At 45.5% G+C, this 26,681-nt stretch overlaps 1 protein-coding gene across 1 annotated transcript in view; it reads right to left on the reverse strand.

Moving 5' to 3' along the window:
* WDR49 (WD repeat domain 49) overlaps positions 1 to 24,710 on the reverse strand; it is a 101,247-nt gene extending 76,537 nt beyond the window's left edge. The window contains exons 1-5 of the mRNA XM_083739273.1: positions 24,550 to 24,710; positions 22,053 to 22,526; positions 5,917 to 6,360; positions 4,273 to 4,449; positions 2,211 to 2,385 (exon numbers count right to left, since the gene is read on the reverse strand). Coding sequence (XP_083595399.1) covers positions 2,211 to 2,385; positions 4,273 to 4,449; positions 5,917 to 6,360; positions 22,053 to 22,175 — 919 coding nt within the window. The 5' untranslated portion in view covers positions 22,176 to 22,526; positions 24,550 to 24,710. The remainder of the gene's footprint in view (positions 1 to 2,210; positions 2,386 to 4,272; positions 4,450 to 5,916; positions 6,361 to 22,052; positions 22,527 to 24,549) is intronic.
* Positions 24,711 to 26,681: the final 1,971 nt, after the last annotated feature.

Raw genomic sequence — 26,681 nt, forward strand, 5'->3', positions numbered from 1 at the left:
CCTCTAGCAAGAGAGAACCTGCCATGTATACCATGAGTCCATGGTTAACACATACAGCAGGGGTAGGGGACCTGTTGTAATTGAATGAAACTCTGAAGGCTGGGGCCTTGTTCACAATGAAATGGTAAAGCTAAGTTTGGGCTGTACCAATTCAGGTTTCAGCAGAGGTTGGGGTTGCTAATATTTATTTATTAAGCAAAAATATTTGAGCACTGGATATTTCAATTTTTAAAAATGGGATCCTGTTGCACTACAAATCCCATCAACCACAGCCAGTGAGCAGGGATGATGGGAGTTGTAGTCCAGCAATAGCTGGAGGGTCACAACTAAGCAACCCTTAAAATATTGGACCAGGCTGCTGTCGGAAATCAAGCCTTTATCGGGAGAAACTGGCAACTCTCCCAGGCACCCGGCTTGGTCTCCTGTTGACCTCCCTGGCTGCATTCCCCAGCAAGATCCAGGCTAGGTCACGATAGGCGATTCTTCCCAAACGTGGGAAGAACACACCCACTCCCTCCTGCTCCCCCGGCAGGGAAGGAGATAGAAAGAAATGCATTTACATGCCTTTATTTCTGTCTTTGCAGCATTACAGAAAACATGTCTGTACTCTTCAACTCCAGCAGTCAAGTGACAAAGACTTCCTGTACTTCCTGTACATACGCAAGAGGAAGAGCTCATATTACACTCTGAGCAAATTCCGGTGCATTGCCCTGTGAACTGACTGTTCCACTGTTTCCCACGGACAGTCCCAACATTCCCATCATGCTTTGTTTCCAAGCTAGCAGTTTGCAGCTGCATTGCATCCATAACAGCTGCAACCCAGAGATCTATCTTTGGATTGCATGACACAGATGGAGACAAGGCAGCTGCAGTGGCTTCTTCCCACTCATTACTCTCCCACTTCTGCTGCCTCTCCTACTTGCAATAAAAAGGAGCGCTCCAGGTATGCCATGCAGCAGGCAAGGTAGGGAAACATAAGCAAGTGGACAGGGTGGGACAAGAAGAAGACGCCATGACTTCTTGTTCTCCAACATTACACTGTGACATCAAAGGTCCAGATCGCATCCTTGCAAGCATAACTCTGAGATGCAAGGTTAAAATGTTGTATTAAGCAGAACACTTGAGTGGCAGAAAAGAACGATATTCCCCCCAGCAGGACTAGGAAGGCCATTCATTATTCAGACACGAAGAGTTGGGTTGATTGCATGCATGCAAATTACTTTAACTCTTTTTTTTTTAAGAAAAGAAAATAGACTCACTTCAGGAGATGTGATTTCAGAACCATTGTTATCCTCTGGCTTTGATTTAAAACTTTTAAATGAGCTTTGGTGTTAAAGAGGCTATAAAAGCTTCTGGAAGGAAGCAATCAGGCTTTTTTGGCACAGGACTTGGCAGCAAAATCTTAATTTCCAAAAGGCAGGCCCAGAAGTCGCAGCCTCCTCTCTCCTACTGCCAAACACCCCACAAGTCGGTCCCCCCTCAAAAAAAAAGAAAAAACGATGCAGCTATAAAAAATATTACCACCGCCTAAACATCAGCAAAATTAACCCCAAGGAAAAAAATACAATCTGAGAAGTTGAAGTTTGCTGTAGAGGCTTCCCTTGGGAAATGTGAACACCAGCATGAAAGCAACCATTACCAGGTTGACATTGCTGATGGAAATAAAGTGTGGTAAAGTTCATATGAATGTGTGAGAATTCGCAGGGCTACATAGCATGCGTGAACCCAGCTGCGCTTGAGGCCAAGAACTCCAGGACCTACTAATAACAATGCAAACTTGTGTGCGTTTACACCGAAGTAAGTCCTACTATGTTCAAACGGAGCTTCCTCAAAGTAATCACATATTTTTATTGTTTATTATTATTAGTTGCATTTATACCCCACCTTTCCCTCCAAGGAGCTCAACATGGCAAAAACACACATATTTCTCCCTCTCATTTAATCCTTACAACCCCAGGTACTAAGTTGGGCTAAGAGGCAGTGACTGGCCAGATATCACCCACTGAGCTTCCTGGCCAAGTTTGGATTTGAACCCTGGTCTCCCAGGTCCTAGTCAGCCACTTTAAACACTACACCACACTGCCTCTCATAGGATTTCAGCCTTTAAGAGCTTTTGTCTGATACCCCAATCTACACCAGAGGCTGGCACCCAAGATTAAAAATAAATAAATAAATAAAGGACTTCCTTGCGTCATTTCTCAGATCAGTACCTTGTCTAACCCATTCCTTATCATGGAGTTTGTGCCTTAACACATAGCAGCATTTGTGATACCCAGAGACCAGCTCCTGCCAAGTCACAGTCATTGTCACATTTTCATCTTCAGTGGAATTTGAAGGTCGTTCAAACAATGAGATCAGAGCTGTGTTGAAGACAATTGCTTGGACCTGTGAAGGATAGAGTTAATTTTTTATATTAAAAAAATCTTCTACCACTCTCAGCATTTCAAAGCAAACCATTACTGATGGCAATAACCTGAATATCACACAAAGCCCCTCCTTTGTTATAAATTCATAACTTGCATGCGTTTGAATTTCACAGCCACGGCTAAGGCTATTTTTTTGCTAATGAGGCTGCCGGGATTTGCTTAGGAGAGGACAACGGAAATAACTTAAATATGTATAGGTAGCCAACATGTATAGTTGGACAAGATATGACAAAAGGGGGAGGGTAAACCAATCTAAAAGCAAATGAAGGGAACAAAGCCTTGGGCAGCTAAATGTACTTTCAAGAGAGTGAATATGAGTAATGAGAAGCAATTGGGATGAATTGACTTTTGACTTAACATAAGAAGAAAAGCTAAATCTCCCTGGAGTTGGAAGTTCTGAAGCATCGTCTTCACCATTGAACATATGAAGGTGGACTGGATTGACTCAGTATATAAGAGAAATGCAGATGGAGGAGTCACCATCCAGTTCCCATCGTGTCCCCTTGCTCTCCTCAACTGCTGCTACAGGGACACCTGAAAGCCCATCTTACCCCGAGGGGAGGGGAGAAGCAGTAGTAATTGATTTTTATTTTTTTTAAAAAAAAAACAAGTTGTTCCCCCCCTACTCCCAATTGTATTGCAACTTTAAAGGAAAAAACCCCACCATGCTTATTGTTGTAATAATCTTATGTAAACTGCTTTGTGAGGTCTGCCTGAACAGTGATACTGTGAACAAGTACTGTCACTAAATAAATAACAAGTGCTCAATCTGTATGGATAGTGCCCTTACATATTTTACTCACTAGATGTTTTGTTGGGTAGAGCCAGGCATTTCCTATTACTTTCTGTTCTTCTCTAAGAAATATAGCTAAGCTCTTCTCTAGCTCCCTGACTGATGTGTCCACTAAGCCTTCTGACAGGGGTGGGTACCTGGAGCAAGTCAGAAATAACTCATGTGAATTCTTTATTCAAAGAAGAAAGTCTAGGAGGCCGTGCACAGCAACTCTTCCCCGTAGAACTTGCCCCTATGAGGTAGTTGTGGGGACCGAGGGCCACCGCTTTCCTACAGCTCCCTAAGATTCCTCCTTCCCCAAGCAATTTGAGACTCTGTCATCTTGCTTGTCTTTGCTCCGCCCTCTGCATACCTCTTCAGGTTCTGGGAGATCAGGGGGGAAGGGAGCTGGTCACAGCAGGAGGGGGAGACACCATGGCTTCTTCACCAGCCTGACTCATCTCTGCCTCTTAGCATCCCTCCAGCTTCTGCCTCTGATTCTAGACTGCTGTCTGCCTCAGCCTCTTCCTGCTCACTCAACCCTGTTACCTCTTCAGCTTCTGACTCCTCTTCCTCCCAGTCTGCTCCTTCTTCTCCCTCTAACCACTCATCACTGTCCCACAACCGCTCCCCTGGCTCTGAGCCTTCTTCCCTTGGGGTTTCCCCAGCTGCTGCCTCCCACCATTCTTCTGCATCCAGCCAGGCAATGGATCCAAATTACAAGAAAGAAGATTCCACCTAAACATTAGGAAGAACTTCCTCACAGTAAGAGCTGTTTGACAGTGGAATTTGCTGCCAAGGAGTGTGGTGGAGTCTCCTTCTTTGGAGGTCTTTAAGCAGAGGCTTGACAACCATATGTCAGGAGTGCTCCGATGGTGTTTCCTGCTTGGCAGGGGGTTGGACTCCATGGCCCTTGTGGTCTCTTCCAACTCTATGATTCTATGATTCTAGGCCAGGACACCTTCCATGACACTAACGGCCCAGCACTCTTCAAGAGGCAGCTGGTGTCCCAGTACAACAGGGATGAGGAACCTGTGGCCACCCAGATGTTCTGATATTTTGTGCCGTACTTGCCTGCCCACAAACATCTCCCATGGTCAGAATAGCATCGTTTCCATCGTGAGGGTTGTACCAGTAGTCCATGCACATCACGGTTCCCCCAAAGCCTTGAAGTCTATACTGACATGAGAACCCTTGTTTGGAATTCAGCTCAGCAAAATAGATCTCTTTGCTTGTAAATGAGACAGCTACCTATATGGGGTGGGAGAGAAACAAAGTTAGTGGTGGGGGGAGAGAATATTTCTCCAAGTTTAACACACAGGAGCCATCCAGAAGTGCCTTCATTTCTTAAAAGACTTGCCCATTAACCTCTGTTGCCCTTTATGTCTCCAATCTTATGCAAAGAACTCCTCTGTGGCATGTGAGCATTCTCACTTTCTTCTTCAAACCCCTGCTCAAAATCTACCTCAAGCCTTTGTGTTAATCCAGGAATAAGGAATTTGTAGCCCTCCAGAGATTGGTTGACCCTAACCTCCATCAGCTCCAGCCATCATAGCCTATGGTCAGGGAAAATGGGAGCTGTAGCTCATCAACATCTGGAAGCCCAGAAAGGTCCCCACTCCTGCCATCACCCCTCATTTCTCTTAACTTTCTGAAACAAAGCCTCCCCTCTCATTCATCTCTTGATATCTTTATCTTTGTATCCTCTTTCTGCCTGTACATATGACATAATGCGGATTTTAAAGTGCTGTGTTTAATTTTAGTTTTGAGATAGATTTTACGTTTTTATTGATGTTATGACCTGTTGCCGCCTACAGAGAAAGGTTTTTACAGAAAGGCAGGCAAGAAATATTGATGCCTACAGTGCAAAAAGAAAGAAAACACAAACCTCAATGGCCTAAGAAGATAGAGAAGGAGGTAATTGTTGAGGCTGGAGTCAAGAGCACACCACAGCAAAGTTGCTTGGTCCTTTGATCCACTAATTGAGGAGCTGTGTGTACACGTACACACACACACGCACACAAAGGCACAGACACTCAATCAGCTTCCATCCCAGCACTATAGGCAGGCATCATCCTTGCTAAGACCAACTTCAGCACCTAGAACCATTGGACAGCTCCCTAAGGCACACTGCCTCTTAGGTTTTACTCTGGTCCAAGATTCCAAGCAGTGCTATGCAGCTGCCTTAAGTCACTGTTTTAAGTTCCCACAGTGCCCCAACCTAAGCTAACTCTTTGTGGGAACTTTAAATGCTGAGTAAACCCAGCCGTGTAGCACAATATTGAGAGCTATCACAACAGCTACATAAGCTCACCAAGACAAAGGGGAGCCCACCAAGTGAAACTTTGCCCAGCATCCTCTTAAACTCAGTCCTGTGCTTTGCAACCTTTGGATAGCCCAGTTAGAATATTTTCCCATCATTCAGTCAGGGTTTAGGTGGATAGGAGGGATCTGCTTTCTGGGCTAGGGTGCTACCCATCAGCTGTAGCAGGAGCTGTATCAGAAAACAGACCATCCTTTCCTTGGGGCTGGGCTATTGCCCACATGTTGGAAGGGAAAATTAATGTTTTCTGTGTCCCGAAGGGCAGTAAGTGATTGATACATCCAACTGAGAGGCGATTCCCAACACGGATGGGATCTGTGAGAAGCTGTGAAAAATTATCAGCACTAACATGGTTTCAGAAGTACTGTTACACTTCCATGAGCACAGCTACATACCTTGTTAACATTTGGCAGTGCAACCAGAGAGGTCACCCAGAGGTCTTTAGGCTTGACAGCTTCTGTGGTGATCTGAAGAGTCCTCTGTAACTTTAGACTCTCTCCCCAGCAGCCGAGCAAACCGTTCCTGCTCACAGTCAGGTAGCTGATAGGGCTTTTCAATAACGTTACCTTCTGAACAGCATCTTTGTGGATCAGAGGGAGAAACCGGAGGTCCTTCCAGTGAGGGATGACCGATCGCCTTGCCCGTTCATCTCTCTCATACAGCTCAAGCAGCACAAAGGAGGTCAATTTGTCCCAGTCAATAAGGCCATCTCGGATCAAATCTATCTTGTCAAACAGCTCGCCGTACTCTTCCTTGGTGCCTTGCCGAACTGCTGTGGACATTTTGTCTATAAACTCTTCTCTCGTCATTGTGCCGGTGCTCTCATTCGATTCTGGGAGCTTGAAAGAACAGCAAAGAGAGAAGGAGGAGTTTGCCAAGGTGCTAAGGATCGACTCTCATGGAATTCATTCAGTGACCCACTTCTCAATGGCACCCAGAAGAACTGTCTTAATGAGGGAAAGTGCCATGTTTGGTGGTGACAAGGTGCTTTGAAAGCTCCGTCAGTGACATTTTCTACAGGGTATGTTCCATAGCTCAGTCGGTAGAGCATGAGACTCTTAATTTCAGGGTTGTGGGTTTGAGCCCCACGTTGGGCAAAAAGAATCCTGCATTGCAGGGGGTTGGACTAGGTGAACCTTGGGATCTCTTCCAACTCTACAGTTCTATGATTCACCATTTCAGGCCTGGTATCTTCCATAGTGATGCCTTCCATTAGGCATTACAGAACATAAGAAGAGCCTGACGGCTAGACTCAGGTGCAGGACCCATATATTCAAGCATCCTCTTCTCACAGTGGCCCACCAGATGGAAACCAGATGCCCATGAGAAGCCCACAAGGTTGTATGTACCTGATGTTAGTCTTACTCAGAGTGGTCTCATTGGAAATAATGGATATGGCTAAGGGCTGTATCCAATGCTAGTCATATTTTGAGTAGACCTAGTAAAATTAATGACTGCAACTGACTTAAATTCTTAAATTTCCGTGGATTCAATGGATACAACCCACAAAGTCCCTGGGCAGTATGTAAAATTGACCCTGGGTGATTGTTTGTCATTATTATTATTATTATTATTATTATTATTATTATTAATACCCCGTCCATCTGGCTGGGCCACCCTGGGCGGCTCCCAACAGAATATTAAAAACATGATAAACCATCAAACATTAAAAACTTCCCGATACAGGGTTGCCTTCAGATGTCTTCTAAAAGTCAGATAGTTGTTTATTTCCTTGACATCTGATGGGAGGGCGTTCCACAGGGTGGGTGCTACTACTGAGAAGGCTCTCTGCCTGGTTCCCTGTAACTTCACTTCTCACAGGGAGGGAACCGCGGAAGGCCCTCGGATCTGGAGCTCAGTGTCTGGGCAGAACGATGGGGGTGGAGATGCTCCTTCAGGTATACTGGGTCAAAGCCATTTAGGGCTTTAAAGTTTTTAAAATCAACAATAAACTAAAACTAGTTTAAAAAGACATTTTTTACATGTCTGGGTAGGTTTGCCTAAACAAAAGTGTTTTTTTATCATGTACCAAAAAGAGTGAAGGCATCTGTCCAATGTCAATAAGCAGGGAGTTCCCAAGTTGTGAATGCAGCTTCACTAAAACATAAATGTCTTACAATTGCAGAACAAGTATTATGTGGCACCTCTAACAGTGCCGGTTCTGCAATTTAAAGAGAGGGCAATTCGATATATGGGGTGAAGCAACCACACAAGTAAATTTAGTAATAATAATAATAATAATTTATTATTTGTACCCCACCCATCTGGCTGGGTTTCCCCAGCCACTCTGGGCGGCTTCCATAGAAACCAAAAATACACTAAAATATCACAGATTAAAAACTTCCCTGAACAGGGCTGCCTTAAGATGTCTTCTGAATGTCAGGTAGTTATTTATCGCTTTGACATCTGATGGGAGGGCGTTTCACAGGGCAGGCGCCACTACCGTGAAGGCCCTATGCCTGGTACCCTGTAGCTTTGCTTCTCGCAATGAGGGAACCGCCAGAAGGCCCTCGGCGCTGGACCTCAGCGTCCGGGCAGAACGATGGGGGTGGAGACGCTCCTTCAGGTATACTGGGCCGAGGCCGTTTAGGGCTTTAAAGGTCAACACCAGCACTTTGAATTGTGCTCGGAAACGTACTGGGAGCCAATGCAGGTCTTTCAAGACCGGTGTTATGTGGTCTCGGCGGCTGCCCCCAGTCACCAGTCTAGCTGCCGCATTCTGGATTAGTTGTAGTTTCCGAGTCACCTTCAAAGGTAGCCCCACGTAGAGCGCATTGCAGTAGTCCAAACGGGAGATAACCAGAGCATTCACCACTCTGGCGAAACAGTCCGCGGGCAGGTAGGGTCTCAGCCTGCGTACCAGGTGGAGTTGGTAGACAGCTGCCCTGGATACAGAATTGACCTGCACCTCCATGGACAGCTGTGAGTCCAAAATGACTCCCAAGCTGCGCACCTGGTCCTTCAGGGGCACTGTTACCCTATTCAGGACCAGGGAGTCCTCCACACCAGCCCGCCCCCTGTCCCCCCAAAACAGTACTTCTGTCTTGTCAGGATTCAACCTCAATCCATTAGCCGCCATCCATCCTCCAACTGCCTCCAGGCACTCACACAGGACCTTCACCGCCTTCACTGGTTCTGATTTGAAAGAGAGGTAGAGCTGGGTATCATCTGCATATTGATGGACACCCAGTCCAAACCCCCTGATGATCTCTCCCAGCGGCTTCATATAGATGTTAAAAAGCATGGGGGAGAGGACGGAACCCTGAGGCACCCCACAAGTGAGGGCCCAGGGGTCTGAACACTCATCCCCCACCACCACTTTCTGAACCTGGCCCAGGAGGAAGGAGCGAAACCACTGCATAACAGTGCCCCCAGCTCCCAGCCCCTCTAGACGGTCCAGGAGGATGTTATGGTCGATTGTATCAAAGGCCGCTGAGAGATCCAGCAGAACTAGGAAACAACTCTCACCTTTGTCCCTAGCTCGCCGGAGATCATCTACCAACGCGACCAAGGCAGTTTCAGTCCCATGATGAGGCCTGAATCCCGATTGGAAGGAATCCAAATGGTCCGCATCCTCCAGGCGTGCCTGGAGTTGTTCAGCAACCACGCGTTCAATCATACAGTGGTACCTCAGGTTACATACACTTCAAGTTACATATGCTTCAGGTCACAGACTCCGCTAACACAGAAATAGTACCTGGGGTTAAGAACTTTGCTTCAGGATGAGAACAGAAATTGTGCTCCGGCAGCACGGCGGCAGCAGCAGGCCCCATTAGCTAAAGTGGTGCTTCAGGTTAAGAACAGTTTCAGGTTAAGAACGGACCTCTGGAATGAATTAAGTACTTAACCTGAGGTACCACTGTACTTGTATGGTGGCCTAGATTTATTTTAATTTTTTATCTCACTCTGGAGTCCTCTTTGCAATGAAGAGTGGGTAAGGAATGTCTGAAATAAAACTACCGGTAAATAAAATCCTATGCATGCATACTTACTCGTGAGTAAGCCGTATCGAACTCACAAGGACCTAATCCAACTAAATACAAACCTCCTCTAAAATTATGGGTTGGTGACAAGCCAATTCTCAACTTTGTATCCCCCATAAATAACTGCTGGTTTCCTTCTGTAAAATATGCTTAGTAAATTGGCTTCCTCTGCTTTGGTAACAGATTGCAATGGACATTTTCGTCATATAGATACCTGGGGCCAGGTATGCTTCCATATGCTCCAATGAAAAGCTGTCAGAATAATGATTTTGGATCATTCTGCTAAAAGCCTCTTTATCCTATTTAATAATCATCCAATCCACTCTTCCCTGGGGGATTTCTTCTTTTCTTACAGAGGCTTCCTTGAATTTTCTCATATCCACAAATGAAAACATTGTGGCAAGGGAATAAGAAATGTTGTTATGTTATAAAAGGCCTCTTCCTAATCCACTGTTGTAATTATTTAACTGAACAGCAGTAAAAAAAAAAAAAATTAAATGGCACTTCGGTTTTAACATTTCATACACAGAGGGGGAGGGTGGCATCTAAAGTATAACACCATGATAACTTTGTGGGAAATCGAGTTTAATTAATTTTCACGTTTTTTAAAGGGGGAAAAAATCCCATTAGTATTTCAACACTATCTATCTCTGTGTTCCACATAGAATGTTAATGAAACAATATTTCAAAATGGAAATTACACTCCATTGCCCCTTCAATATTATTTCGCTTTTATATATATATAGACAGCAAACAGGAATCTGAAATGAATCAGGGCACTGGGTGTGTGTGTTGTTTTAAGAGTTAGGTTTACAACCTTGTTTTTGAAAATGCTGCACAGCCAGAACCTCTGGACTCAATATACTCCTTGTTATCCGTGAAACATCAGCGGTATCATGATTGATTGACAGTTACAGGCTTGAGCCCTTCTGGAGAGCAAGCATCAAAGGCACTAACTCGTTGAGTGAAATCTTATTTCAAAACAGTCTGTGCAGCAAGTCCCTATAAGTGTGCAGTCACCAAATGGACAGCAGGAACGAGGGTCAGTAGAAGAGGTTGACTATTAGGAAGGTAAAGGACGCGGGTGGCGCTGTGGTCTAAACCACTGATCCTCTTAGGCTTGCTGATCAGAAGGTTAGTGGTTCAAATCCCCATGACGGAGTGAGCTCCCGTTGCTCTGTCCCAGCTCCTGCCAACCTAGCAGTTTGAAAGCACACCAGTGCAAGTAGATAAATAGGTACCGCTGTGGCGGGAAGGTAAACAGCATTTCCGTGCACTCTGGTTTCCGTCACAGTGTTCCGTTGCACCAGAAGCAGTTTAGTCATGCTGGCCACATGACCCGGAAAGCTGTCTGTGGACAAACGCCGGCTCCCTCAGCCTGAAAGCAAGATGAGCGCTGCACCCACTAGTCACCTTTGACTGGACTTAACTATCCAGGGGTCCTTGTTTACACCTATTAGGATCATGGAAAGCTGCTTCGTGCTGATTGAGGCCTTTGAGTACATCTTGCTCAGCAGTGGCCACACTTCCTGGCATTGGCTGCCCTAGATTTCAGGCAGGAAGCATTCCCAGCTCTTCCTGGATATGCTTTTCCTAGAAATGGACCTTCTGCCTGCAAAGCACATGCTCTACCACTGAGCAGTGTATGGCATTTCCTCCACTGACAGATACCAGGGTCCCTGCACCATCCCTGGGCCTTCTGCAGCTAAATATGACAGACAGGGCAGCTGGAAAACACCAGATGTTTAATTTTTTAGTTTTTTGTTTGTTTCCGGCCTTTCACCCTACCATCCAAAGGAAGGTTCCAACATTGAAACACAATACAGTGGTACCTCGGGTTACAGACGCTTCAGGTTACAGACTCCACTAACACAGAAGTAGTACCTCAGGTTAAGAACTTTGCTTCAGGATGAGAACAGAAATCACGCCGCGGTAGCAGCGGGAGGCCCCATTAGCTAAAGTGGTACCTCAGGTTAAGAACAGTTTCAGGTTAAGAACGGACCTCCAGAACGAATTACGTTCTTAACCCAAGGTAAAGGTAAAGGGACCCCTGACCATTAGGTCCAGTTGTGGACGACTCTGGGGTTGCGGCGCTCATCTTGCTTTATTGGCCGAGGGAGCCGGCAAACAGCTTCCAGGTCATGTGGCCAGCATGACTAAGCCGCTTCTGGCGAACCAGAGCAGTGCACGGAAATGCCATTTACCTTCCCAGTGGAGCGGTACCTATTTATCTACTTGCACTTTGTGCTTTTGAACGGCTAGGTTGGCAGGAGCTGGGACTGAACAACAGGAGCTCACCCTGTCACGGGGATTCAAACCGCCAACCTTCTGATGGGCAAGCCCTAGGCTCTGTGGTTTAACCCACAGCGCCACTCGCATCCCTGAGGTACCACTGTAACCCGAGGTACCACTGTATTAAAAACAGTTTTAAACCAATTACCATCATAAAAATAAACTGGGTGCTAAGAATATGCACCACAGGTGTCAGAAGCACTGAAAAAGCTCCCTCTGGCCATGCATTGATCATGGAGAGGAGGGGGCACACTCACTGGACCTGCTATCATCTTTAACATGATCACACTGTCATTGGTCTGTGTCCAAAACCATTGTGGGGTAGCCCTCACCCGACCCATTTCTTGCCTTTACGTATTTCTAAGAAGCCCCAAACGAACATTTCAACTGGCCAGCGTGTGTGAGTCTACACTTTTTTTAAAAAAGATCTATGACTCCATCTAGTTTTTAGCTGCTCCTTGCCGCGATAGGTCAAATGATGGGGAGGGGCCAATTCATATTTCCTTTTCCTCAATCTGTCTCCCATGTAGTCACAGTGGGCTTTAAGCTTTCCTTCCAGGCCTCTACCGTTGCACACACACATGTTTGCATGAGGGCCCTTCTGAGCTACCCTCGTCATGTGCCTGAATCTAAGAGATCGAGGGAGGCGGGGGCACAAACAGAATGGACACATCCCAGTGGATTTAGGGATGGAGCAATCGGTCTATTTCTGGCCCCTATCAACTTTCCACGTGTCTGTTCATAAGCCCATTCTGTCCTGTTTTCAATCTGTGACTCCTCCTTTTAACCATCATATTCAAATGCATATCTTATTACAAATTTTATCACATGATGCATAACTAAACACAGCGTGTGCATTTGTAAACGCATTGTATCCCCCTTAAACACTTTTTTAAAAAATGCAGAGAACCGTATCACACATTTTGGAGAAATGCAAAACCAAATACATTTTGCTGTGCATGATGAGTCCTGCAGGAGATATGGATCAGGCTGATTTTGCATTGCAGTTCACTGAAATTGAATTCCTCAGGGATCCGTATGTGGTCCTATCTTATGAAGGAGGTAGAAACTAAAGAGCCTGTTTGTAACAGATACTCAGGCACTTGGCAAAGAGAAACCCCTTCATTTAACAATAACGTAAAGGCAGAAAATACTTTGTCTCCCTTGGGTCATTCCGTCTGCCGAATTACATATTTCCATACAAATGTAATGCTAATCTCAGAGGTAACATAGAACAGCTTCTCCCACAGATTTTTTTTAAAAAAAGTATTAACAATACATGTAAATGAGACAGCTTTCTCCTGGGAAAGCGCTTCATATTTAAAACCGCTTGTTTGTACTTCGCTGGGGTACTAAGAAGGATACCTGCAAAACATATTTTCTGAAAGCAAGGAACAGCAGCCTACTCTTGAGACAACCAAAATACTAAAGTATGTATCAGTGTGGCAGAGAGTGAAATTGTGACCACATCTATTGCTACAAACCGCATGCAGACTCCAATCGAGATGCAGTTTTGTGCAAAAATGCACAAGTAGCCCAGTGGAGTGGCGGGAGATGTACACAGTGGGGTCGTGGCAAATTTCCAAGCACAGGAGCTTTGCCTCCATAGAAACACACACCCAATGAGAGTCCAAAACTGCAAATAGTTGTGCTGACTCATCACAAACGACCGGAAAACTTGAAAGCATTGTTACTGCCTCATTTGCTTGCAAGAGGGAGGAGGGTCCAGTCTGTAAATCACACTAGAAACGCCGGCAGAAACTACCACTTGTGACGTTAACATATGAGAGTGCTGGAGGTGAAATAGTTAAACAGGTTACCCAATCAGGACCCAGGGGGTGGAGTCAGAAGGACTATAAAACCAGCTCTGGGAGGCGCGAAGAGGGAGTTCATTGGGAGTTGAGTGGTTGGTTGGAGTGGGAGTGAATTGGGATAGAGTCTGTGGATAGGTTGAGTTAGTGCAGCGAAATAAGCTGAGTCAGGAACTGTTAGGAAGTAGGAAGACAAGGAAATATCTGAGAGGTGGTTTAGTGAGTGAGAGCAGGTAGCGGAAGTTATAGGTCTGGATAGGCACCCCATGATTGTAATGGACTGATACCGTTTATGAAACCACACGCTTGTTAAACTGCAATAAACAAACAGAAGTTTATGTTCCAATTTAACCCTGACAGGACTCAGTATTGTACCAGGTAGGGCCTGGGTGGCGGCAGCGAGAAATAAAGTGATGGCACATGGATCAATAGATGGTGAAATGTCCGGGGACCCTGTGTGATCACACCACCATTCCTGCTTGGAAAAATGTCCTGGAGTCGCACTTCCTAGTATTACAGCTGCAGTACACTGCTGCCATGGACCCACAACTCCTGCCAGTCCAGGGAATCTGCACACAAATGCTGCTCCTTCGGCTGGGTTGGGACAATCACCTTGGAATCACCTTGAGGAGCCAGCAGGGGGAGTCTGTCCCAGAGAGCAGTCCAGACTCGGAGGCAGAAGATGAAGCAGGAAAGTGAGATTAGGGAGGCCAAGAGGCAGAGGTGAGTCAGGCTGGTGAAGAGGGGGTGTCTCCCACCCCCTGCTATGACGAGCTCCCCTCTCCCCTGGTCTCCCAGAACTAAGAGAGGCTAGAAGAAGGCAGAGGAGAAGTTAGTGCAAATTTTGGGGGCTCTTAATCTCATGGTTCTGGGTTCGAGCCCCACATTGGGCAAAAGATTCCTGAATTGCAGGGGGTTGATCTAGATGACTTTCATGGTCCCTTCCAAGCCTACAATTCTAGGATTGTACGCAGGAATCCTCCTCTTGTACCTAATTTTTCCTTGCCAATGAACAATTTCTAGGCCCCTCCGCCACCTTCCAAAACTTGTTAAAGACTAAAGAGCTCATCAAACAGGGAAAAACAGGTGGCAACAGTAGTCAGGCTAAATACATTTCACTGTCTTGAGTGATTTTGAGGGACAGGAGGAGGTCTAACTCCATGCACAAAGAAGAGCTGTAGTTTTTCAAAAGCAGTAAAAAATAAAATATAAAAACGGGGATTTTTCGAACACAACAGTAAATCAGAGCTTTTGAGAGACCATTCTGCTCTCTGTCCTCCCTTCTGCCCTTGCTGGCAGCTGCTGTCACCAAGAAAAGGAACGACTTTTGCATCCACCCACGTCTGAACTGTGGGGGCTTTTGATTCTGCCAATGAAACTGTCTATCACACTCAGGAGTCGTAGAATTTGTCTGCCTGAGAGTGATCATTCTCAAGATGTTTGCATGCTGGGACTTCACAGTTGTCCAGATAAAGCAATTGATGGAATAAGCAAACCGCAGACATGCTAACGCAGAGCAGGCAGGAAGGAGATCCCAAGCAGTTTTTTCCATACAGGCAGGAACCTTAAATTAACACATTCTGTGTAAAAAATCTGTTCTCCAGTTTCTCAAAAGTTTTCTTCTCCTGCAAAAGAGGTGTTTATTTTCACCTGCTTGCACTGCGCTGACCTCAAAGCTGCCCATCCCTTCTTCCCCCCAGTATGCCAAAGCACTTTACCTGCTATCTCACCTGGTAAGCCGTTTCCAGACCCTCCAAGTGTCCCTATTTTCCAGGGACTGTCCCGGATTTACAGAAGCCACCCTGGTTTCTGATTTGATCCCAGAATGTCCCACTTTTTTTTGGACGACCCTATTTTAATTGGAGAAATATTGGACGGTATGGAGTTATGCAACCCTCGAGCCAAGGAGATAAGTAACTCTACAACCTTTAGAAGACATATGAAGGCAGCCAAGTATAGGGTAGTGTGTTTTTTAAAAATGTTTAATGTTTTTATATATGCTGGATGCCACCCAGAGTGGCTGGAGCAATAATAAAATGATGGTGATGATGATGATGATGGAATAGGACGTCCCTATTTTCATCAGAGAGGACGAGATGGTTGGACAGGATTCTCGAAGCTACCAGCATGAGTTTGACCAAGCTGCAGGAGGCAGTGGAAGACAGGAGTGCCTGGCGTGCTCTGGTCCAGGGGGTCACGAAGAGTCGAACATAACTAAACGACTAAACAACAATAATTTCCATCAGAGACATAGGAGCCAACTCCTAGGGCCCAGGAGGTCTTTGCCCCACCAATAAAATATTTGAGGGGGCCAGCCCCCCCAAAATTGATGGGCATTGCCATTCAAATGAATAGTGTGCACAGTATCATGTGATCGATTATGTGGGGTGAGCCTTAGTGTCCCCCCATTTTAAAAAATTCAAACTGGCACTTCCAACAGAAATGTTGGAAGGTATGTAATTTTCTTCTCTTTCTTTATGTTTCCACCCCCCCTTTTTTATTCAATGCCTCCCAACTGCACCCAAGGCTATCACCACCGCCACCACCCCAGGATCATTCCAGCGCCCCCCAGGGACGTTATGTTGGATATTCTCTCTGTGTGAGAGAAAATCATTTGTTCCAGAAACAGAGAAGAACAGAGAAGAAATTTCAAGAAGCAGCAGAAGGCTGAGATTGTTTTGTCTATGCAAGGACGTTTTCTGTGGGAACTGTTCTTTGGACATGTGCAGTGAGACAGGAAGTACTGATAACAACGGTTCTGTGTAACTTGTTGCAACTTGTTGTGAGTCTCTTGCTTGTGTCTTGCGGTGAGAGAAGCAGGGAGAGCACCTTGGGATCTTGTTGGATTCTAAGCATGCCTTGACCACGGCACTGGTGAATGTCCGTATATACTTGCTACCAATATGTTTTTATATGCCTGGCAAGTAAACCTCTACACTTGGCTGAATCCTTATGGCATCCATGGATGTTTATTGCCAACCGTGTGTACCTTCAACCCCAAAGATGCTTCCAAGGAAGGAGCTGCGTTGAGATGTAACTCTGCTGTGTATGGATACTGGCATAGACGCACAGTCAAAGTGATGCCAGACCCAATCCCTCTAAATCATGGGCAGGCAAACTAAGGCTCGGGGGCTGGATCCGGCCCAATCGCCTTCTCAATCCGTCCCGCGGACAGTCCAGGAATCAGCATGTTTTTACATGAGTAGAATGTGTGCTTTTATTTAAAATGCATCTCTGGGTTATTTGTGGGGCATAGGAATTCGTTCATTGTTTTTTTCCCAAGATATAGCCCGGCCACCCCAAAAAGTCTGAGGGACAGTGGACTGGCCGCCTGCTGAAAAAGTTTGCTGGCCCCTGTTCTAAATCATCCATCAGAGGTTGATGGATTGATCCAACACATTATTGGCCATTTTGGGAAACACTGTACCAAGGGTTGCCAACCTTTTTCTCTGCTGATACAGTGGTACCTCGGGTTAAGAACTTAATTCGTTCTGGAGGTCCGTTCTTAGCCTGAAACTGTTCTTAACCTGAAGCACCACTTTAGCTAATGGGGCCTCCTGCTGCCGCCGTGCCACTGGAGCACGATTTCTGTTCTCATCCTGAAACATATGTAACCCGAGGTACCACTGTACTTCGTTAACACCTGCCCACCAATCAGAAATGTGGCACCTGAAGTTCCCCGTTGCTGCATAGGGAAAGGGTTGATACTATGCTTGTTATGCCACTGTTGCGAGATGGAGAAATAATGAGTTGGCAACCCAGATTTCTGCCGCCAGCAGCTGGCGGCGCTCCCCAATAAGCAGCTTTGTGTACCCACTGGCAGATCTGAGGTTTTCATCATTTCATGTGAAGCAAACCCCCTGCTCCCACCTCCTGCCAATTCTTTTCCCATAGAAAAGCCGGCGATCGCATAAACGATTGAGCAAGAGCCCTGCAGGTGATCTGAAAGTGATCTGTCAGTGAGGAAACGACAAGTCGCTTGCTCCCTTGAAGCTCAGAAACGAGACCTCTCCTTTTCGTTTCTCCGGCGGAAGATCCTTCTCTTTGCAAAATCAAAGCAGTGCATGCAGCTCCAAAACGAAGCTGACCGTGAAAAGGGTCCGTCACCTCGTCAAATCGCCTGCTCCCCCTCCATGTCTTGCTCAAAAAGGAGATGCAAGCCACGTTCCTCTCATTTCCTGCCAAGATACAGTCCGCTATATATGGATGCCGTCAGCTCCCATTAGCAGAACGGCTGGCAGAGGGGAAAAGGCCAGCTCGTGGAAGGCAAGCTATTGTAATCGCAATCACCTCAATTAGACCCAATTTAAACCACAGGCCTGACATGCTACAGTAATTAGAGATCAAAAGCTTGGCCTGTCAAGCTTTTGCTGCTTCTCCTCTCTCTTACAGAGGTGCAGGTTAGTGCAAGAGGTCTTGAAATTGTACTTCTTCTACACTACAGCGGCAGACAAGGCCAGATCAAAGGACATACGCATCTCCTAGTCCCTAACCCATTAGTACCCATTCCGAGAGAACTGACTTGTGCTGGTAGAATAGCAAGGAATGGAACAAGAACCCATGGAAGAATCAGCCAGGGTGCATGTCTCTGTCTGCGTTGATGCTCATGGGTACATGCATTGCCTGACATTGCAGAACTTTTGCTAATAAACTAGCCATAGTCATTTGCTTTTCATACCTTGAGCTCTCTGAGATATTCTGCCTCACTATGAAGAATTATTCTGGAAGGGCCGTGACTGGTTGGCAATTGAGGAGTGTGCCTTTAGGGGTGAAGTCAAACTCTTGGAAGGTTGCAGCAGCTGCTGTGGCTGCAGAAACCGATATGGGAGAGACATGTTTTGGGAGGGGTGTAGCCAGGTGGTAAGGCCCATGCTTTGTGTGCAAAATGGCCCAAACTCAATCCCTGGTATCTTCCAGGTAGGTCTGGAGGAAACCCATCTGGAAACCCTGGAGAGGAACCAACACTGGGTGTAGATCTGAGGTTGGGAACCTGTAGTCTTCCAGATATTGCCTGCCATCATCTGTGAGCATTGGCCGAGCTGGCTGGGTTTGACAGGAGTTGGAGACAAACCACGTATGGAAAGCCACAAATTCCACATACCTGATATAGACAGTACTCAGCTAAATGGGCCAAGGATCTCACTCACTATAAGGCAGCTTCCTATGGTGACATCGATATTTAAAGCACACTTAGGCCACTCTTGTTAGTCATGGCTTCTCCCGAAGAATCCTGGGAACTGTTCCAGGTATGTATGTTAACATTGTTGACTTCCATTCCATGTGGCTCTTCCCTTTGAGCTGGCTCCACTTTCAAGATACGGAGCTTCTTTTCCTGCAATATCCCAGATTTGGGTAGTCTGATCATGTTCTCTTACTTAAATTCCGTCTCTACTATCTCACTGCTTCTCTCTCTGCACTTGAGGACCTAAGTTGCCTCCAGAAGCCTTCAGTTCTCTTCTTTCTATATTTGTAGGGAGAAGGCTTTAAAAGTTTCCATGGGCTTTGGCACAGCACTAGTCCATCCTAGTTGTGATTAGTGTCAAGGACTTGGACCAAAAAAACAAAGACGATATTTTGAGGAGCAACTGAAAACTCACCAATTAACAAATTATCAGCTGGAGAAGAACTTCTTAAGAAATGATGTTCAGTTGGAAAGACATCCAAATTCATATCCCAGACCAAATTCACATCCCCAAAACAGATAATTAAACATGTTAGCAACATCCCTACTGGTGAGCAGAGTTTTCTGCCTAGTACCTCATGCAGCTTTCTTGGTTAGAATCACAAAATTATTGTGACACCAATGACTGGCTTTGTTCAGATTATGCATATGCAGCTTCCCCCATTTTATTCTTTTAATGAATAATACTATTTTCCACAGAAACGTAAGCATCTTCGACAACAGTTTGCTTGTTCCCTTTCCACTTCACAGGCGGGAGCAGGGAAAAGCACATAAAGAACAGGAAATCAGGAACTGTTTGCTGAAAGGTCCCCAGGAGGCAGCATTACTGAAAAGTCAGGTGCCACCAAACCAGAGTTTTTGTGGGCAACTTGCAACCCCTCAGCCTAGACTACATTCAGATTTGGTGAATACTGTGTTGGTTTTCCTGATTATAATAGTGCTTCTGTTCTGCTTGATCACATTTCTTTCACACTGCAGAACCTATTGTATTATGGGACTGTGGCTTTTGGACCAGTATATTGACATGTCATGCTAAATTTCATTCAGCAACAAATGTCATAGGACAATGGCACTACTACTGCATTCTGTGTAGGCAGCACTGTATTGGGAAGTTTTTAACATCTGATGTTTCGCTATTTTTTTAATATTCTGTTGGAAGCTGCCCAGAGCGGCTGGGGTATAAGTAATAAATTATTATTATTATTTTGTTCCCCCATGAAAGCCAGTATTGCGCCCCAATTTTTGTCATTTTACTCACACAGTTTACTCACACAGGGTCTGCTGGAATCAAATAACAGGGAAACGAGTGCTAAACATGTGCTATGTTCCATCATTTTCCTGGAAGTGGCTTTTACGTTGTATGAAAACTCAGATATCGTGAGGAAATTAACAATTAACAGTTAGGGGAACGTCAGGGAAGTGGTGTAAACGGCCACATGAATGCAACCTTAATTTCATACAGGTGGAAAGGAGGAGAAAACTGGTAGTGAAGGATAGAAGTGAGAAAATGGAGTCAGAGAGAGAGAATGGGGTGCCCCACCAGCATGCAACCTCTAAGTAAATGCAGCCCTATGCAGAAAGGTGGGGAGCCCACCCCTCCCCCTTCTGCTTTACAGGCCGAGCCAACATTTTATCCTTTTAGCCGGTTGCCAGAATCAGACGAGGCAAGGCCAGCGAAAAAGCATAATCCCATCACTTGCACTTGGACTGCTCAGAGACCCATTACTGAGTGACGGCAGAACAACAGCATCACTGCCTTTTAATTCCACGGGCTGTAAAAGCTTCCTCTGAGGATAGTTTGAGAGCAAATGGCACCTGTGGGCCTCCGGGGCCTAACAATTCAGAGCAGCTGGACCAGCTCCACTCTGAGACTGATACTCTCGCTCTGTTCGTTAACCTGCCATCCCACATGAGGCTACAGAGCTAGCTCAGGGGCATATTTCAGGTTTTGGGGTTGTTTCTGCTTTTGTTCCAGGCTGTTCTGCTCCTCTGGCTTTTGCAACCTTTGAAAATAGATCCATGCCATTCCCCCCCACACACACTTTTGTGTGTGCGAGGTACAGTCAAAAGCAACCATTTATTTTAATACACGCTGTCACTGGGCTTTGCTTGTGTGTGTTTATAGATTACAAAATATAACACCGCCATTTCCTTTCCAGACTCCTCTCTAATTACACTTTTGAAAAGAAACAGGCCTTTTGAGCTAAAACGTGCCAACTGTCAGGGACGGGCTGGACCCTGAGGAGTGGGCACCGGGAGGGCGGTTTCCCCCCCTTTTAATCCCAGATGGAAGCTGTCTGACATCACTAAGTGCTGAGAGATAGCACTCTGCCTATGTTCAAGGCGGTTTATCAGTATTATATGCTCATTTCTAGAGCTGAGCCTTGCCACTGAAAATAGCTTCAGGGTCTACAATGTGGCGAGCCCTGGCTCAAAGTAAGTCTTGCTTTTGAAACAAACCTATGATCAAAATGTGTTGGGATTTATGCTTGGTAGATTTCTAGTTTTTGCAACTATCAGAAGCACAGAAGGCCTGCCCTTCTTGGCATTGGATCAGTCTCCTTAGGACCCGCTTGGATCTCCAGAACCACCGCTTGAAGAGTAATGCAAGTACCTCCTAATCAAATCATGACATTCTCCATGTGCAGCAAATAATGCAAAAACATGCAAGTTTGTTGTGACCGCTCCAGGTCAGAAGTGTGGACCCACAAGCCTTGGGGCTTAATACAGCCCTCCAGGCCTCTCTCTCTATGGCCTGAGGGACTCCCCCAAAGGCTATACCAGGCATAGGCAAACTCGGCCCTCCAGATGTTTTGGGACTACAACTCCCATCATCCCTAGGCTAACAGGACCAGTGGTCAGGGATGATGGGAGTTGTAGTCCCAAGACATCTGGGGGCCGAGTTTGCCTATGCCTGGGCTATACCCTCTCCAGCCATGCCCCTCTTCCCAGCCCTTCATTGCATTCTCTTTTGCATGGCGGGTGTCCTTGAATTTTTGCTAATACTTCTGACTCATCTGGATGGAGAATAGAGAGGAGTATGTAGGAGAGCATATAGAAACCAGCCTCCTGTGCATTACTCTGCCCACTATGCCTCCATCCCTGCCCCAGGTAGTTCCCCAGAAGTTTGTCCACAAAGGGATGTGTCTCTTGGGAAGAAACATGTTGCTCAAGCCAATAGGCTCTCCTTCCTCTGATCTCTCTTTCCACCCCTTTGTTCTTCCCTAACAACTCTAAAGCCCTTCAGGTCACTGAGAACTTACCTTAAAAAACTCCTGCATCCTCATAAAATCATGAATAGTCAGCCTGTTTTCAAGTCGTTCTGTACTTTTCTCTCTCGCAGAATCTTCAGCCATGTTAAGCAGCTGCTTCCCAGTAGCAGCCATGGCTTTTTTTTTGACCCAGGAAATGTGGTGCTCGTGCTTAATTTGCTTTTATCTCAATCAATACATCTCCAAAGGTGGTTCTTTGCTCGGCTTTTATGTCCTTTCAGAGTTTAATTTCCTCCAGAATAATTTGTGGTGAGCAAGCCGTCTCTGGAATGTCAAAAAGGGTTTGGATGGACAAGAACCAAAAGGACAAAACACGGACTTCGATCACAATGCTCTCATTTTTATTTCTCACAGGTTGCATGTGAGCTCTGGAATGCTGTATGCGAGCCAGGAAAACGTAAGTGGCTTTCTCTGACGGTAAATAGAATCCATCCCAGCAAATTTATAACCTTTTACAGTTTCTTCCTGGAAATGTAACAGAAGCTGTTCACCTGGAGAAAATCCATTTTGCTTACCTTGTTTGCTATTAATGTGCTATTTATTCAGATTAAAATCCCATTATCTTTCCCAACCACACTTGATTAGCTCCAGCACTCCTTTCTCTTGAGTGCAGAGTGGAGGCTATAGGCATTTCGCAGGACTGCTTCGAGTAGCTGAGTTTCCTTGAGTTTGCAAGCGTTCCTTAGCAACCTTGCACAACACTAGCTAACTGCCCTTTCCACCCCTCCCAATTAGTGGGAGAAATTGCTTAGGTAGGAAGGATCTGTTGCAGCAAGCTGGGAAACGAAGCCCACCTATTTGATTTAAAGACTTGGAAGCCATTCAGAAGAGCAAAGGGTCTTGAATTCTGAACAGGTGCATGCACACAGACAGGCATAGTGCTTGTGCAACCCTCATGAGCTGCTGATTGGCATGGTTGTTATAGAGCACTACTACAGACCACTGAGCGGGATCCTGGCAGTAACACAACTATTACTAATTTTAGACCAGAGGTGAAGAACCTATAGCCCTCCAGCTATCCCAGCTCTCATCACTCCCAGCCAACATGGTCAATAGTCAGGGATGGTTGAAGTCCAGCATCATTGGGAGGTCTATAGGTTTTCCATCCATATTTTAGTCCATCTGTAGTCTGTTTGCAGAGCGGGATACGACCCAGTAGCTATGTTGTATTTGGTCTCTGGTTTTGCTTTACTCAGAAAGAAAAGGAGCTGGAAGGCCAGGAGAGTTGGAGATTACTACCATAGTACAGTGTTTTTCAACCACTGTTCTGCGGCACACTAGTGTGCCGCAAGATGTTGCCTGGTGTGCAGTGGGAAAAATTGAAAAATTCGAAAGATTTTTTTAAAAAAGACAAATTTTCGCCCACTAGGCGGGCGCCGGACTGTGTCCACCCTATTTTCCATCCGTCCTGGGTGGGGATCAGATCGGATGGGATCGGATGAGAGCGGACAGGCAGTCTGCTCTAATTCGATTCCCCATAGAGAGCAGCGGGGTTCTGACATCTCCCTCTCCGCAAACAGTGCGGAGACGGAGCTGTCATCCGCCGGCTCAGCGGGGATCAGCGGATCGATCCCCGCTGAGCAGAGAACGGTCCGCAACATTTTTGTTTGCCATTAAAGAAAAAAAATTAAACATTTTCTAATGGTGATGTGCCTCGTGATTTTTTTCAAGAAACAAGTGTGCCTTTGCCCAAAAAAGGTTGAAAAACACTGCCATAGTAAATTGTAGCCACCATGTGCAGTCTCCTTCCACCCAATCACCCAAAAAATCTCACATATGATGAGCCTTCTGAGCAACAGTTTGGCTTCTTTGAACCACTGGAGGTTGCTGGACCAGAACTCCCATCATCTCTGACCACTAGTCATGTTGGGTGGGGCTGATGGGAGCTAGAGCCTAGCAACCTCCAGAGAGCCACATCCCTTAGTCTTTAACCTATTTTGGACCTTGGTAGGAGAGAGAGAGAGAGAGAGAGAGAGAGAGAGAGAGAGAGAGAGAAATGGGCAGAGGCTAGGGGGCTGCATCTAATCCTCCACTGCCCCTAACTGACATGGCTGACGACTGATTAGGGTTTCACATGGCCAGCCCCAACTACTATAGAATGCCTTCCATCTGTTTGCAAGCCTTAATAAATAATAATAATATTATTTTCTATGCCGCTCATCTGACTGGGTTTCCCCAGCCACTCTGGGTGACTCCCAACAGAATATTAAAAACACAATAAAACATCAAACATTAGAAACTTCCCTAAATAGGGATGCCTTCAGATGTCTTCTAAAAGTCAGATAGTTGTCTATTTCCTTGACATCTGATGGGAGGGTATCCCACATGGCAGGACAATGATGTTGTTGTCACAAGCTTGATGACCACTGAATTTTATCAGTCCCAGCACCTGGCTGAACATGGGATTCAGCACCAGACTGAAGACTTCTGGGGTGATGGGTGGAAGAATGGGATTTTTTTAAAAAAGAAAACATTTTGGTAGACTTACCTCTATCTGCTAGTCAGTTGGCACTCCACTGTTCCACTTCCAGGTGCTGCAAGATTATTCTGCTGTGCAGCAAAACATAGCCAAGCTTAACACTGGGCATTGAGAAAGGATTGACAATGCAGCTCTTTCTGATGGCTACGTCCCTGTTAAACAGGAATGCTTTGATCTTATCCTACACAATGCATCAGATACTCCAAATTATACTAAAATCACAGGCCCCTTTCATCGCTGTCACCAGGCCTAAAAACTACCTTTAAAGGCTAATCCCTTTTCTGCTGCCTCTAGAGCTGTGATCAATTTCTGTCCCGCTGCTGAGAGTAATCCAAGGCTTTGTAGATGTTCACAAAACAAAAATGCAAGTCAAAGCTTTACATAGAGAGGCTGCTACTGGGCTATATCCCCATGAAACCAAAACCCATATAATCAATTTCTTCTTTAAAATTTCTTTTACTGACGTTTGCTGCTGTTCCGTACATAGGGAGCTACCATTTCCTCTAGCCTAATAGTGTTTCATTTTATTGGTGTTTTACTAATAGCGTTGGCAGCAGCAACAGCAGATTTCCAGGTTCTCAAGGGAGAGGTCCTTCACATCATCTGCTACCTGAACCTTTTTTTACTGGTGGACTCTGGGATTGAATCTTGGACCTTCTGGGAGGAAAGCCTGAATACTTATCCTAGGGATAAAAGGATCTGGAAAATTTTGGCTCTCCGTTTCTCATTTTTTCAAGGCTTAAATTCAGTTATCCCAATTTTTCGGCATTTCGTGATTTAAAAACAAACAATCTCATCAAGGTTCATCAGCATTTTAGTGCAAACCTCTCCAGATAACTTTTTATATGCAGCTTTGACTCACATACACATTTTTTGCAAGCATTTTCCCTGATGCAATATATTTTTGTATGTTAATTTTCACCAATATCTTCACTTTTATGCACACATTTCCCCAATATATGCATTTTCATATACTGGCTAGAGAACCGAATCACAAAATTCAGAAAAGTGCAGATTTTGAAGGATAGCTGTGTATCAGTTTTGGAAACTGGTAAAATTCAGCTTTAAGTGAATACTGGATTGATTTTTTCCCCTCTACTCCTAGTCCCCACCCTACAAACTAAAGGCTAACACCTCCATCTCAGAAAGCAGGGTAGAAACAAACCTAGACAGGAGCTCCCTTCTAGTTATCAAATAGAACCGCCGCAGCTGCTATTCAAAATACAAGAAAATATTACTTCCAAATCGGCAGATCAAACTTCAATCAAAAGAAGATACAAGAGAACAAAGGACTGAGCAGGCACAAGGAAAACTCCGGCTGGGCCCTGATCTAACATCTGAAGGTGGGGAAGGTCCCATGCACACACTGGTTTGTTACCTGATCTCCAGCAAAAAGAAAGAAATGTGATGGCAAGTCCAACCATCCTTTCCCATGTTGTGGCAGATCAATCAGCCGACTACAGGTCATCAAGCCCCCCCCCCCCAAACATGCCTACTGAAAATGTCAGAAAGGCACAAATGTCAATTCTTTAAGAAAAACCAAGGGTAGACCCGAGGTCCAAATTGCTTGCACTTTATGGAGCTTTTATATTAGCAACGGACAAAAGCAACCATCAGAGTGAATTGTATTGTGGAATTTTAACTCTCTTGTTCAACCAAAACTTGACAGCCACTTGGGCTGAATGAAGTTTTAATTATCCAGAACACCCTTTTCATAGAATCATAGAGTTGGAAGAGACCACAAGGGCCATCGAGTCCAACCCCCTGCCAAGCAGGAAACACCATCAGAGCACTCCTGACATATGGTTGTCAAGCCTCTGCTTAAAGACCTCCAAAGAAGGAGACTCCACCACACTCCTTGGCAGCAAATTCCACTGTCGAACAGCTCTTACTGTCACGAAGTTCTTCCTAATGTTTAGGTGGAATCTTCTTTCTTGTAGTTTGGATCCATTGCTCCGTGTCCGCTTCTCTGGAGCAGCAGAAAACAACCTTTGTCCCTCCTCTATGTGACATCCTTTTATATATTTGAACATGGCTATCATATCACCCCTTAACCTCCTCTTCTCCAGGCTAAACATGCCCAGCTCCCTTAGCCGTTCCTCATAAGGCATCGTTTCCAGGCCTTTTGATATTCTGCAGTT

This window comes from Podarcis gaigeae (assembly GCF_964106915.1).
Source record: "Podarcis gaigeae genome assembly, chromosome: 5".
NCBI lineage: Eukaryota > Metazoa > Chordata > Lepidosauria > Squamata > Lacertidae > Podarcis > Podarcis gaigeae.